Source organism: Protopterus annectens, chromosome 1.part1 (genome assembly GCF_019279795.1).
Source record: "Protopterus annectens isolate FY-2018-M chromosome 1.part1, PAN1.0, whole genome shotgun sequence".
Classification (NCBI taxonomy): domain Eukaryota; kingdom Metazoa; phylum Chordata; order Ceratodontiformes; family Protopteridae; genus Protopterus; species Protopterus annectens.
Genome location: NC_056726.1, coordinates 1524413715 through 1524429060, shown reverse-complemented (window position 1 = coordinate 1524429060; position 15346 = coordinate 1524413715). Strand labels below are relative to the sequence as shown.

The window sequence follows — 15346 nt, the reverse complement described above, 5'->3', positions numbered from 1 at the left end:
AATATGTTTTTACATACAACTAGTATGCACCCAGAGCACTTACTGAACTCTACCCTCTGGTGAATTTAAAAGAATTTTTGATCACACTTGTGATAAAAATAAGAAAGTGGTGGAATTGGATAATATGGAGAGGAGATTGAAAGAGAGAGGGGTTATGATGAGGAAAGATTATTGGGATGTAAGGATGCAGTGCTTGGGGGTATTAGGTGAAAATCACAAGCAATGTTAGCTAGGGAACATAAAAATTATCTTGAGGAGAGAAGTCTCCCTAGCAACATAGATGTAAAGAGAAAGCTGTATTGTGTTACAAAATGTTCTCTTTTTTCTGAAGTGTTAGTTAATATTGTGAGAAGACTTTGGCATATTATTTCTGAGGATGAAAATATAGGTCATCTGTTCCCCAAACATCACATTTTCTTTTAGTAAAGGTAAAAATTTGAAGGACTTACTGAATTATAATTTTGTTGTGGGGACCTAATATGAATTGACCTTGCTCGTGCTCTGATACAAGGTGGTATATAGGACAAACTAAACGTATGGTCAGAATTAGGATTCTTGAACATCCTAGAGATATAAGAAACAAGAATGAATTAAGTCCTATAGCCAACCATTTTCATGAAATGCATGGGGGTTTAGATGGTGGTTTAATTTTTTTATGTACTTGTAAAACCCTTACTACCTAGAGGGGGCAATTATGTTGGTAAATTATTGGAGTTGGAAACTAGAATGATATTTAAATTTCAAACTTTAAGGCCCCATAGTTTAAATCAAAAAGTAGGGATCTGAAGGGTTTAAATATAAGAATATCTAATGGTTAAATAGTTATGTTAAGACAGATGGACAATACAACTGCTGAATCCTACACAAATGCACTCTATAAGCACTTACACGAGTGCATGGATCATGCTATCCCAAACAGAACCAAGACGCTATCCTCCAAAAAAAGGAAGCCAATCTGGTGGTCCCCTGCATTAAACAAGCTGTACAACAGAAGGAATAAACTGTTGCAAAAGAGAGTAAAATCCCATGAGTGGAGGAGATTCCTTGTCAGCCTCAGTAAGAAGCTGAGATCCCTTATAAGATCCTCCAAAGCTAGCTACAAAAACAAAATCGCCACTAAATCCAAGGACAGCCACAAAGCATTCTATAGCTATGTCAAGAATCTAGATGGCAACACCCAGATCTGCTCTGAGTTACAGCACAAAGGCACGAAAATTACAGAACCAACAGATATTGCCAACATCCTGGCAGATCAGGTTCAGTGCTAACTTTGCCACCCTTTCACCCCCTAAAGGGCCCATATCTATACAGGAAGACTGCAGAGTCCCTGTAATCACAACTACACAGGTAAAAGCTGCACTCTCTAAAGCCAAAAACACAGCATCCATGGGACTGGACAACATCCCAGGCTGCATTTTACATGAACTTCAGAACGAACTGGCTCCCCACTTAAGCACCATGTTCAATAATAGCCTCGCATCAGGCTTTGTGCCCACTGAATGGCATACAGCAACAGTTATCCCACTCCACAAAGGGGGAGCCACCACTGATCCCAGGAACTATCGACCTATTAGCCTGATGAGCCTGGTCTGCAAGGCCATGGAACGTATCATCATGGAACTCATAAACAAAGACATTGATAACCTCCAAACTCTGGATCCCACCCGGTTCGGGTTTGTGAAAGGCAGATCATGCCTCCTGAACCTGATCAACTTCTTTGAGGCAGTCACCAAAGCCATGGATGAGGGTAAGGTGGTTCACACAGCCTATCTTGACCTCGCCAAGGTTTTTGACACCATCACCATTCTGGAATTATAGCTAAACTCACTAAACTAGGTATAAATCCCTATGTCACAAGATGGGTTGCCAACTGGCTCACTAACAGAACCCACACTGTAAAAGTTTCAGACTCCAAATCTGACCTCAAAGCAGTGACAAGTGGAGTACCACAGGGTTCCGTCCTGGGACCTCTCCTGTTTGGTAACTACTTCTCTGAAGTACATGCTAACACAGAAGGCCTCTGGCTAATGAAGTTCGCAGATGACTGCAAACTAGGAGCCATACTCAAGTCCCCAAATGATGTGGACATCCTACAGAAGGGCCTCACTGAGACAGATGCCTGGTGTCAGAGCAATGGCCTCAAGCTCAATGCCAAAAGGTGCAGTGTCATCCCCTTTGGTAAAAACTATGTACCCATAAACTACCACATAGGCAGCAATCTACTTAACACCGAATGCGTGATAAGAGACCTTGGGACCCAGGTGGACAGTAGTCTCTCCTTTGATAATCACATTGCCGCAGTAGTCAGGAAGTCCTTCTACGTGGCACACCTCATCATAAAAGGGTTCTCATCCAGGAAAATAGAGGTCATTGTTCCCCTCTACTCGCCACTCATTAGACCCATTATAGAGTACAATGCCCCTTTTGGAATGTACCTCACAAGACATCTGCAGCAGCTGGAAAGGCCAAAGAAGTACCTCACAAACAGGAATACTGGCCTCAAACAAATGCCTTACACTGACCGCCTCAAAAAAACTCTAGCTTTACTCTGTAGCATATCACCTACTCTGAGGTGATCTCTGCCTAACATATAAATCTATGTCAAACCCAGAGCTGTTGGACATGCTACACCTAAAGAAAGCCCAATCCCTCTGAGCTACATGCTCTAAGGACTTAAACCTTGTCACCACAATAAACAGGACATGCTGGAGGGATAGATTCCTGTCCCAGAGACTTCCTATACTCTGGAACAAGCTACCCATCTCTGTCAAGCAAAGTTCTTCATTAGCACTCTTCAAGAAAAATCTTGATGAGTGGATGGGAAATAGGAAATACACCCCAGGGATCACTTCTGTGTCTCTGCTGGACAGTGGCACAGGAAAATAACTTTCTTGGATGGCGTAAGCTATGATACCTTGCTGGCTAGGCTTACGTAGGCCCTTGGGCCAATAGCCTAGTACCTAGCTATGAACCTTTGAACCTATAGTAACATTTGTATTTTTATATATATCTAGTTAAGTCTATAAAAGATAAATTTTGTATAAATTAAATGTGATTTAAATTAATTGAATTATTGGATCCTGTTAAGTGGCTGTTTGCATTACAATATATAAGTCAGCTGAAACTGCTATAGTGTGATCCCTGAAGGTGAATTGCCGAGGTACCACATCACTGTTGCTGAATAAAGAAGAAAGGTGCTGGTGTTATTTTGTGTTTCTTATGATAATTAAACCTTAGATACAGGTTATCTGTTCCTTAAAAAAATAAGTAAGAATTATTTCCATTAGCCATGATTTTTGTTTGGGCTATCACTGGATCCAAAAGTTGGAAAAAATGTCTAAATACTCCACACTGTTTCTAGAACCCCATGGCTTCTTGGGGCATAGCGGCCCCCATACCCCCAGTTTATTTCAATTATTTCAACTAGAATTATTACTGTAGAGTCTGAGACACCCCAACTGTGACATCATTTGTTGGCAACACCCCCAGTGTTCCACTTTAAACATCTGAAGAGGTGACAACCCTCCCTCTTAGTGTAGGTGTAAATGAAAAACGAAACTTCAACAGTCCGAATCCACTATTACCGAACACAATTTAATGAAAGTGCTTTCACCAAAAAAGCACTTTCACTTGTTGTTGTTGTTGTGTTTTTCGGCTTTTCCCGGTTAGGGGTCGCCACAGCGGAACTCCGGTCCGCTAATGATTGACGATAGATTTGTACGTGCTGAGTTGCCAGCCCTGACGCACAACCTTCAACGAAGATACGCCCATTCACACATGTTTCCACACAGAAGACGCTCTAGCTGAGAATCGAACAGGACAACATCGTAATGTGAGGCGACAATGCTACCGGAGCACCACCACAAAAAAAAACAAACAAAAAAACATTAAATCTACTTTTAGGTAGGGGGCAAGCACCCTTGCACCCCCACACCCCCTGCGTTAATATTCTCACTCTGAGATCTCACTACAGTGGGGAAAAGGGAATTTTCCCTTATCTGCACAGTAGTACTACTGGCACAACAGGCATACTTAAGTGAAAATGCTGCTGCGGTGAAAAGCATTTTCATGTAAGTATGCCCGCCCATTAGTGATTTGGTGAAAAGTGCATTCGGGCAAGAGTCCTAGACTCATAAATGGGATTGTGTTGCTTATCCCCCCATGACATCTTTAAACTGCTGCTGTAGAGTCTCAGACCCCCCCCCACTGTGACGTTGTTTGTTGGCAGCACCCCAAGTGTCCCAATTTAAACATCTGAAGGGGTGACGACCCTCATTCCCATTCTAGGTGTAAATGGGATTATGTTGCTGATCCCTGCATGAGAACTTTAAACTACTGCTGTAGAGTCTCAGACCCCCCCCACTGTGACATTGTTTGCTGGCAGCACCCCAGTGTCCCACTTTAAACATCTGAAGAGGTGACAACCCTCGTTCCCATACTAGGTGTAAATGGAATTGTGCTTCTGATCCCCGCATGAACACTTTAAACTACTGCTGTAGAGTCTTAGACCCCCCCACTGTGACATTGTTTGTTGGCAGCACCCCTTGTGTCCCACTTTACAGATCTGAAGAGGTGACGACCCTCGCTCCCATCCTGGGTGGAAATGGGATTGTGTTGCTGATCCCCACGTGAAGAACATTAAACTGCTGCTGTAGAGTCTCAGACCCTCTCACTGGGACATTGTTTGTTGGCAGCACCCCCAGTGTCCCACTTTAAAGATCTGAAGAGGTGACGACCCTCGCTCCAATCTAGGTGTAAATGGAGGATTTAGGTCTGTTGAGCAAAATGTCAACAGTCCAAATCCACTACCACCAAACACACTTTAACGAAAGCGCTTTCACTGAAAAAGTGCTTTTGCTAAAGTGTGTTAAAAAAAATAAATAAATCTACTTTTACTCAGAGGGGCAAGCCCCCCTACACCCCAGCATTTTCGTATAAGTATGCCCTCCCATTAGCGATTCGGTGAAAAGCGCGTCCATGCAAGAGTCCTAGTCCCATAAATGGAATTGTGTTGTTGATCCCTGCATGAGAACTTTAAACTGCATGAGAACTTTAAACTGCTGCTGTAGAGACTCAGACCCCCCCCACTGTGACATTGTTTGTTGGCAGCACCCCGTGTTCCGCTTTAAAGATCTGAAGAGGTGACGACCCTCGCTCCCATCCTAGGTGTAAATGTGATTGTGCTTTTGATCCCTGCATGAGAACTTTAAACTGCTGCTGTAGAGTCTCAGACCCTCCCACTGTGACATCATTTGTTGGCAGCACCCCCAGTGTCCCACTTTAAACATCTGAAGAGGTGACGACCCTCACTCCCATCCTAGGTGTAAATGGGATTGTGTTGCTGATCCCCGCATGAAGAACTTTAAACTGCTGCTTTAGAGTCTCAGACCCCCCCACTGTGACATTGTTTATTGGCAGCACCCCCAGTGTCCCACTTTAAACATCTGAAGAGGTGACGACCCTTGCTCCCATCTAGGTGGAAATGGGATTGTGCTGCTGATCCCCATGTGAAGAACTTTAAACTGCTGCTGTAGTGTCTCAGACCCCCACCCCGCACTGTGACATAATTTGTTGGCAGCACCCCCAGTGTCCCACTTTAAACATCTGAAGAGGTGACGACCCTCGCTCCCATCCTAAGTGTAAATGGGATTGTGTTGCTGATCCCCACGTGAAGAACATTAAACTGCTGCTGTAGAGTCTCAGACCCCCCCACTGGGACATCGTTTGTTGGCAGCACCCCCAGTGTCCCACTTTAAAGATCTGAAGAGGTGACGACCCTCACTCTCATCTAGGTGTAAATGGGGGATCTAGGACTGTTGAGCAAAATGTCAACAGTCCAAATCCACTACCACCAAACACACTTTAACGAAAGCGCTTTCACTGAAAAAGTGCTTTTGCTAAAGTGTGTTAAAAAAAAAATTAAATCTACTTTTACGCAGAGGGGCAAGCCCCCCTACACCCCCACACCCCCTACTTTAATATTCACACTCCGAGATCGCACTGCAGTGGGGAAAAGGGAATTTTCCCTTATCCACACCATAGTACGACCGGCACAACAGGCATACTTACGCAAAAATGCTGCTTCGGTGAAAAGCATTTTCGTATAAGTATGCCCTCCCATTAGCGATTCGGTGAAAAGCGCGTCCATGCAAGAGTCCTAGTCCCATAAATGGATTGTGTTGCTGATCCCCGCATGAGAACTTTAAACTGCTGCTGTAGTGTCCCAGACCCCCCCCAACTGTGACATCGCTTGTTGGCAGCTCCCCCAGAGTCCCACTTTAAACATCTGAAGAGGTGATGACCCACGCTCCCATCCTAGGTGTAAATGGAATTGTGTTGCTGATCCCTGCATGAGAACTTTAAACTGCTGCTGTAGAGTCTCAGATCCTCCCACTGTGACATTGTTTGTTGGCAGCAACCCCAGTGTCCCACTTTAAACATCTGAAGAGGTGACGACCCTCGCTCCCATCCTAGGTGTAAATGGGATTGTGTTGCTGATCCCCATGTGAAAAATGTTAAACTGCTGCTGTAGAGTCTCAGACCCCCCCCCCACTGTGACATCATTTGCTGGCAGCACCCCCAGTGTCCCACTTTAAACATCTGAAGAGGTGACGATCCTCGCTCCCATCCTAGGTGTAAATGGGATTGTGCTGCTGATCCCCACGTGAAGAACGTTAAACTGCTGCTATCATCCTGGTAGTACCGTAGATCAGCAATGCCTTCATATGAAATCTCCAGGTAGCAGAGCTGAATCGCTTACACTTACAGCAATGCTTTAAATTGCCTTTCTTGTCAAGAAAATAAAAGTAATGTCACTGCAGGTCCTGGTTCGTAAACTTATGGCCAAAGGGAAACTCAGTGGTTTGCATCTGCATTGAATGTAGGATCTTTTCAGTGACGTATCAGATCAGAGTTGTGACCTTTATGTGTAGTGGAAACAGTTCCATGAAAGTCCAAACCCCATGGCAGAGAGGGATAAAACTCTACCTGCACCCACATGACCCAAGTTTGAATATTGGTACAGGTTTTGAGGAGGGGAATGGCCTTGTATCTTCTTGGATTTACATTTTTCTAAATAATTTGGGCTGATGGAGTAGGAGTGAAACATAACGTGAACATTTTAAACAGCAGTTCCCTTGTTTCACAAACATTTGGTAATATGGCCATGAAGTTATTTTGTAATATGTATATTCATATACAGACATTTATCTTTTTAATTTAAAACAGCACACTCCTATGCATAATTTTTGACACCAAAAACCATTACATTCCTTCATATTTATTATTCCTTTGATACTATATATTCCTTCATATTTATTATTCGTTTGATACTATAACCCAGTAATTAGTATAACATACTTTGAGTCAGTCACATCAAATGTAATACACTTAGTTTCCGGTAACTTGTATAGAAATACTGTCTCACTTTGAGTAAATTCTTTAACACCCACTGTGCATCACTTGTGGCAACAGGCATTGCATAGAGAGAAGTCTTCCTGAGTATAAAAAACACATATAATAGGAGAAGCAGGCTGATGCCACAGTGGGATAAAGCTTTTACTGCTCCACAGAAAAATCCATGTTCAGTTAGCAGCACTTGAGGGATCACAGGGGCAGGATGGCAATAAGTGGCCGATGGTGGCTTGACCATCCTGCAGGGAGGAAGACAGCCTAGGCTAGCTCCAGTAAAGCATCATTACAAGCCTGGGGAGCTCTGTGCTACATAGGTGGTGAGATACTTGGTCAGGAGGCTGTACATGCATGGCAGCTTGCATGTCCCTTACAAAGACCCCAAATGCGCTGCTTACAAGGCTTCCATGGGGAGGTGGGAGTTATGTTACACTCAGCAGCACTGTGACACTGCACCAGCAACCTGGATCTCTTCAGCTGTCCTTAATATGGATCAGATGGAGACTGGGGAATTCTAAGGAGGGTTTAGTAGATCCAGTTAATGAGGACATGAGTTGGTGATAGCCGCTGGTCACCCGTGGCAAGGAAAAAAAAACAAAACAAATACAGTTTGAAAATATTGAGATGAATGCTGCTTTTATTGAAAGAAATGAAACTGATGGCAGACAAATGAAACCAGATCTCACAGAACCCTTCTTGCCTGAAATTCTGAGTATATTAAAATGCTGTAATGTCCTACCTTCATTCCTGGAAGTCCTCTGTGTCCGGGTTTCCCCTTGAAACCCTATATTAGAAACACATGAACAAAATTATTATTTTTAATACATCAGTTTCTTCTTAATTATTTCTTCTGTCCTGAGTATGTCCTTTCATGTATGTATTTTATAAAAATCCATTGCTTATATCATGTTGTATTCTTGTCCAATTTTGCATAATTTCCAGCTGCTTGTTCTGTGTTGTTTCACTGTGATATTGTTTACAATGTTTCATTTAGTAACTGTAATGATCTGTATCTCTAACTGAACTTACCCAGGCTGTGCCTGCAGCTGGTCATATTTAAGCAATGTACCACCCTGGTACAGAAACATAAATAAAACACATTTTATTTAATAAGGTTTCAGCTAGTGCAGTGAATTAGTATAACAAACCATTTCCAATCTGCCATGCTGAAGAGAAGTGACAGAAGACATATCTACTCTGACTTACCGTGTCAATACAGCCTGACACCTGCAGGAGTTTATTACAATGTGAGTCTACAGATGTGCAGATTACAAAACATACCACATCGTTTTTGAAGTATATATTCAGCTAAAGAAACTTACAAGAATAATCTGAAAAAATGAAATGGAATTAGTGACCTAAGAGAAAAGGCCTTTAAACTAAAATGGAAGGGAGAATGACATAAAACAGAAGGGAAGGGGGTTGGACATGGCAGAGAAAATACAAGGGTGACTCAGGTCACATCTGGACACAAAGGAAGGGGCAGTTCATGGGGTAGATCATAGGTTCTTATGTGAATACTAGGCTAATTGCCATGAAAGTCCATTTTAAGCTTGGCCGTGTCATCCCATTAGATGCTCAAAATACACTTATAATGATTTTTATTCCTATACTTCCCATTTGTGAATGAATGTTTCTGGAGTTGTAACACTTGGTATTGAAAGGGGATCCTGCAACAAGACAGACCATTTAGGTACTGCCTATGTCCATTAATAGCACATGTGGCTGTTCTGGAGTAAATTTCCTTATCTGCATCCAGAGATCTAGGTTGCTTTTGATTTGGGACATGGATGAGCTTTGTTTTATGTGGGTAGGAAGTCTATTCTGTCTTTTCAAACTGCTCTGTTTGCAGATATGCATTACGACCATTAGTACTGGGTCAGAGGATGTCTTTCAGGCCAAGCACAGATCAACATTTAATAGTTTAACTCTTAATAGTGTAAAAGACACTAAGTATAGTGATAGGGCTTTCAGGAGGTCCATGTAGGTCATTTGGCTCAGTCCCTGTATTCTCTTTGTGAGGAACCTCTGTGGGTGCTTTAGTTGTTGCATATGTCAGAATAAGTACATACCAAAGAGGTGTTATTCTATTGGTAGGCCTCAGTCGGATCACATGAAGGTAACTCTCACCACCTCTGCCTGTCTTAGTCGGAGTCCCCCAAGGATCCATACTAGGGCCCCTTCTTTTCACCATCTTCTCTAATAGTCTAGCCTTATCCACAACACATGCTAAGGCAGTTCAGTACGTGGATGATTCAACTTTAATCTGCTCAGCAGTTTTCTTACCAGACCTCCAAATAGTAGCCCAACAAGCTTTTAATGATACTGAAACGTATCTAAGTAAATCACAACTAATCCTCAAGCCCAAAAAGACACAGTTAATGCTATTTACCAGTAGCAAACAATCACCGACCACCCATCCTTTCACCATTCTCTCAGCAAACAACACAGTCATCCAACCAGTTGAGCATACAAAACTCCTTGTCGTGACTATTGACAACAAACTCAGATTTGACCAGCACAGTCATCACAATTAAGAAAGTTCACATCAAACTTGCCTCACTGTACAGAAGCAAGCCATTCCTCACTGACAGTACCAGACTAGCCATATCCAGAACCTTCCTCCTCTCTACACTTCTTTACGCTTTCCCCCTCTTTACCAACTTAAAAAAATCAGACTTAACCAAATTGGAAACTTGCTACAACAAAATAGCTTGCTTTGCAGCCAACCTTCCCCACCAAACCCACCATTGCATTGCTCTACATAAATTAAATTTGCTTGAGCTACCTAACCTTCTTTGTCTCTACCAACTTAAATTCACACACAATATCATCTTCCATCCTGACAGTTGCCCATCCCTAGAGGAACTTGCTGTTCCCTACTCATGCCCACGAAGTCTAATATCTGCCGACAAAAACTTTCTCACAGTAAACAAAGCTAACAACACTCATGGTAAAGCCCTATTCTCACATCAGATAGCCAAATTATGGAACTTTCTTTCCACACCTGCCAAAACACATCTGAATCTACCAATTTCAAACAACTACAACTTGAACATCTATCCAAAAACTGGCACTGCTCCTGTGCCAAACCTGACTGACAAGGTATCTATAACTCTCTGATCACACTGTCCACTTCTTACCTCATTTTCTCCCTCTACTCGGTGTTACTACTGCTCATAAAAAATATACATAAAGGAAATCTCATTAGTTCATAACTATTATTTAATATGTACACAGTACTAATTTTATTTTTCTTGCAGTGATCTTTATTGAAAAGCTTGTGTTTTTTTTTCTTTTTGAACCTGTATCTACTAGAAAACTGCATTGAATACTACTTTGTATAGACTAACTAGATGATGTGCATTCTGCATCTTACTATATGTATACTATTGTATTGTCTAATTACTGTATTTTGATTATATTTCTGTGGAGCTTTTCTCCCTGGGCCTACTTTGAAAAGGGACTTTCCCTGTAAATAAATAAATAAATAAATAAATAAATAAATAAATAACTATCTGTGAGCATTTATCTTACCTAATCCTTTCTGTAGGCCTCTGTATATCAAGAAGAAACTTATCCATCTTTTCTCCAGGCATCTCTCTGCCACCTCCCAGACCTGGTTTGCTGCATTGTTGGCTGTCTCTTCTGACAGATCATTAGTGACCACAGGCACCAGAGTATGCACCCATGCACCCATCCCAGGCACCAGAGTATGCACCCATGCACCCATCCTAGGCACCAGAGTATGCACCCATGCACCTATCCCAGGCACCAGAGTATGCACCCATGCACCCATCCCAGGCACCAGAGTATGCAGCCATGCAGCCATCCCAGGCACCAGAGTATGCACCCATGCACCCATCCCAGGCACCAGAGTATGCACCCATGCACCCATCCCAGGCACCAGAGTATGCACCCATGCACCCATCCCAGGCACCAGAGTATGCACCCATGCACCCATCCCAGGCACCAGAGTATGCACCCATGCACCTATCCCAGGCACCAGAGTATGCACCCATGCACCCATCCCAGGCACCAGAGTATGCACCCATCCCAGGCACCAGAGTATGCACCCATGCACCCATCCCAGGCACCAGAGTATGCACCCATGCACCCATCCCAGGCACCAGAGTATGCACCCATGCACCCATGCACCCATCCCAGGCACCAGAGTATGCATCCATGCAGCCATCCCAGGCACCAGAGTATGCACCCATGCACCCATCCCAGGCACCAGAGTATGCACCCATGCACCCATCCCTCCCACCTAGTGATCACTTTGGTACTTTGGTCTCCTTCTCCACATTATGGTACTATCATAGTCCATGTTGATGTTAATGACCTCAGATAAACCTCCCTGGACTATATGAAGAGAGCCATTGTTGATCTGTTTGAATATGCCTAAAGTAATATTCTTCACTCCCAGCAAATTGCTTAAACAACTTCAGCATACCCTGCTGCCTCCACGAAGCTTCTCCCAGAATCTAAGAAAGTATGTGTAACTCCTGCCAGACCTTGCATTAATATAGATGTAATTGCTGCCAGACCTTGCATTAATATAGTCTGTATACCCTGCTAGGTGCTTTGTCTGCTCTCTGCCAGGAAAGCCAGCAGCCAAACTCCCCTTTCTTCTATCCCATTCTTCCCCCTCACTTAGTTCCCTGACTTGCTCCCTCCTCCCTTCAGTGTAACCCTGACCTGGGTTGGCCCTGGTGTACCAAAGTGCAATTCTCCCCACACTAATACCTACTGCTACTCACTTACTCCAACTTTCGCTGTAAACTCTAACTTTTCTTTTTCTCTCTCTGCTATATTCTAACACTTTTTATTACTACTTTCCTTTTCTCCCTCACTATTATTACATTCCAGCCCATTCCAACCCACTAATTCTAAGTCTCCACTACTTACCTTCTGCTAATTAACACTTCATTGATAGGTTTCTGATCCTCTTCTGACTCCTTTAGTTCTTCCCGCTCCGTTCGCCCTGCGGGCTCACTCTGCTCCCCTACCCTGCCCCCAAATCTCACCCACCCCCAGCAGCTCTAGCTTTATCCATACATTAACCACACCCCCTCAGATCATAATCCAATCACCCTCCACTACTCTAGACACACCCATTACCCTTCCCACCTGCTCTACCTCATTCACCTCTAATAGACACCACCCATCTTAGTCCATCTATTCTCTAATTCTCCAGTACACACACTCCTTCAACTACTAACACTATTTTTACTACTTCCCTTAGATACACCACCTAGCCTCAAATAACTTTTTTCTACCTCAATTTCCACCCCCATAACACAGCTCCCACTGCACTTTACAACTCTCACATTTCTCCTCTGCCTAATCTCTAAAAATCCTTACATTTTGTTTTTCCATCTCCAAACATAATTCACCAACTACTTAACAACTAAAGTTACCTCCTTTCCAACATGCCTCTATAACCCACATTCTTCCCCATCTCACTAACTCTACTCTTTACGTTAACCCACCTCTACTACCTTACACAGCCTACTTCTTCCAACCATTCCCAATCCTACCATGTAACTAACCATTTTAGCCCCATACTACCTCACTCAAACATCCCAATTTCCCCCCATCTATGCCCCTTAAATAACCTTGTACTTTTTCCATTTAAACTTATAACCACTCAAAAATACCCTTTACATATAACAGTTTTTAAATCCTACAAAAAGCACAATACAATCTGACCTTTTCTCTAAACTGTCTTACTACTTGTCCAACCTAACCCTATCTCCCATTAGCAATCTATTATCAGGTGATATCCATCCTAACCCAGGCCCCCCCCTCCTCAACAATTAAGGACAAATTCATAATACTCACTGCCTTAAACTCTCAGAGTATAGTGAACAAAGTCCCAAACCTCCACGCTTCGCTAACACATCATAAACCAGACATCTTATCCATCTCAGAAACATGGTTAAAGCCCCATATAAAAGACAGAGAAATACTCCCACCAAACTATTCTATCATCAGAAGAGACAGGCCCCATAAAAAGGTGGAGGAGTAGCTCTTCTCTACGCAACCTCCCTGTACGTTACCCCCTACAACAAACCCTCTCCTCAATTTAATAACACAGAACTACTCATAACACTACTTTAAATTAACAAACACAAACACATATGTATAGTTTCACTCTACATCCCCCCAGGAGATAATGTATCCACACTGGAAGACATCCTCTCCTGGCTTACCAACAACATTAGTAACAAGACTATAATCTCAGGTGATATGAATATTAACTGGATCTCCATTCAGTCTCCCACAAACCCACTTAATATCAACCTACATAGATTCTCACAACTAATCACTTCTATCACACACCCATCAAAACATCTCTTCACTGGCAGTATCCTGGACTGGATCTTAGTCTCTCATCCCCACTATTTCTCAGACAGTGGAACTCTTCCCAACCCCCTTGGTGACCACATACCTATCTTCACTCACCGACTCCCCTTAATCCAACATCATACCCATAACTATATTACAACACGTAATCATAAAAATTTTAATCCATCAACCTTTACTAACTCCCTAAAAACAATAAACTGGAATTGTCTAAAAACACTACCCTTAGATAACGCTGTCGCTCACTTCAACACCACATTCCTAAAACTACTAGCCATCCATGCTCCTCTAAGAACAAAAAGAATAAAAACTAAAACTGCCCAATGGCTCACCAAAAACACACTAGCTACCATGCAGAAAAGAGACAAAGTCTGGGCAAAATACCAGAAAAATAAGACCCCCCTCATCCATAATGAATATACAATTTTTAGAAACAGAGTAAAAAAACTTATCATCTCTGACCGTCAAAATTACTTTTCCTTACTTCAAAACAACAACAAAACAAATCCTCAAAAATTCTGGAAAAGTATCTCCACTCTACTTCATCCCAGTAAAACAGCCACCCCAACCCCTGACCCTAATGCCACTGATATAGACTTAGCTACTCAATTCAATTCTTTCTTCATTGAATCTATTTCTAAATTAACCTCCTCCTTATCCAACAACACACACTCCAACTCACCTCAATCCTACCCCTACTACACTCAACCCAACACTATATCCAATGTCACACTCATATCTACTAACTCTTTACCATCCACCTCATCTCCTACTCTCACTCCCTCCCCATCTTCTCCACCCCTCTCTAATATCCACCTGTTCTCCTACTCTCCCATCCCCCTCCTTTTCAACCCCTAACTCCCCCTCTGCACACCACCCCATTTTCTCTCAAACCTATACCCACATCCACCATACAAAAACTCCTTCAGAAACTAAAACCATGCACCAATGCTCCTGATGACATTCCTTCTTACTTTCTCAGCTCAGCAGCTGAAGCAATTGCCTACCCCATTAGCATCCTAATCAACCAATCAATTCAAGAAGACATAGCTCCCCAAATTTGGAAAAAGGCCTTCATCATACCTTTACATAAAGGTGGCAATAACAACAATGTTTCAAACTTCCGCCCCATAGCTATCCTATCTCCCATCTCTAAACTCCTGGAAAAGCGGATCCAACTTCAACTCCTACCATATCTCATAGATAATAACCTTTCTCCTACACAACATGGATTCAGACCAAATCACAGCACTATGACAGCACTCCTCTCCTTCCTTGAAACTGTAAACAAAGCCAGGGACTCTGGCCTTACTGTCTCTACCCTTCTACTTGACCTCTCTAAGGCCTTTGACACTATATCACATAGTCTGCTTCAAACCAAACTCTCCAAACTTAACCTATATTCCTCTACTTTGAACTGGTTCTCTAGCTACTTAACTAATAGATATCAAGCAGTAAAATGGAAAAAGGCAACCTCCTCATTTCTTAATACCCCAACTGGTGTCCCCCAAGGATCCATATTAGGTTCCCTCCTCTTCAATATATTTATAAATGATTTCCACAA

General features: G+C 42.7%; 1 protein-coding gene across 5 annotated transcripts in view; it reads right to left on the bottom strand.

Annotated features, from left to right (window-relative positions):
• Window positions 1-15346, bottom strand: part of COL16A1 (collagen type XVI alpha 1 chain) — a 3146845-nt gene that overhangs the window by 222251 nt on the left and 2909248 nt on the right. For all 5 annotated transcript variants that reach the window (XM_044082765.1, XM_044082783.1, XM_044082773.1 and 2 more), the window contains one exon: window positions 8150-8194. In XM_044082765.1, coding sequence (XP_043938700.1) covers window positions 8150-8194 — 45 coding nt within the window. The remainder of the gene's footprint in view (window positions 1-8149; window positions 8195-15346) is intronic.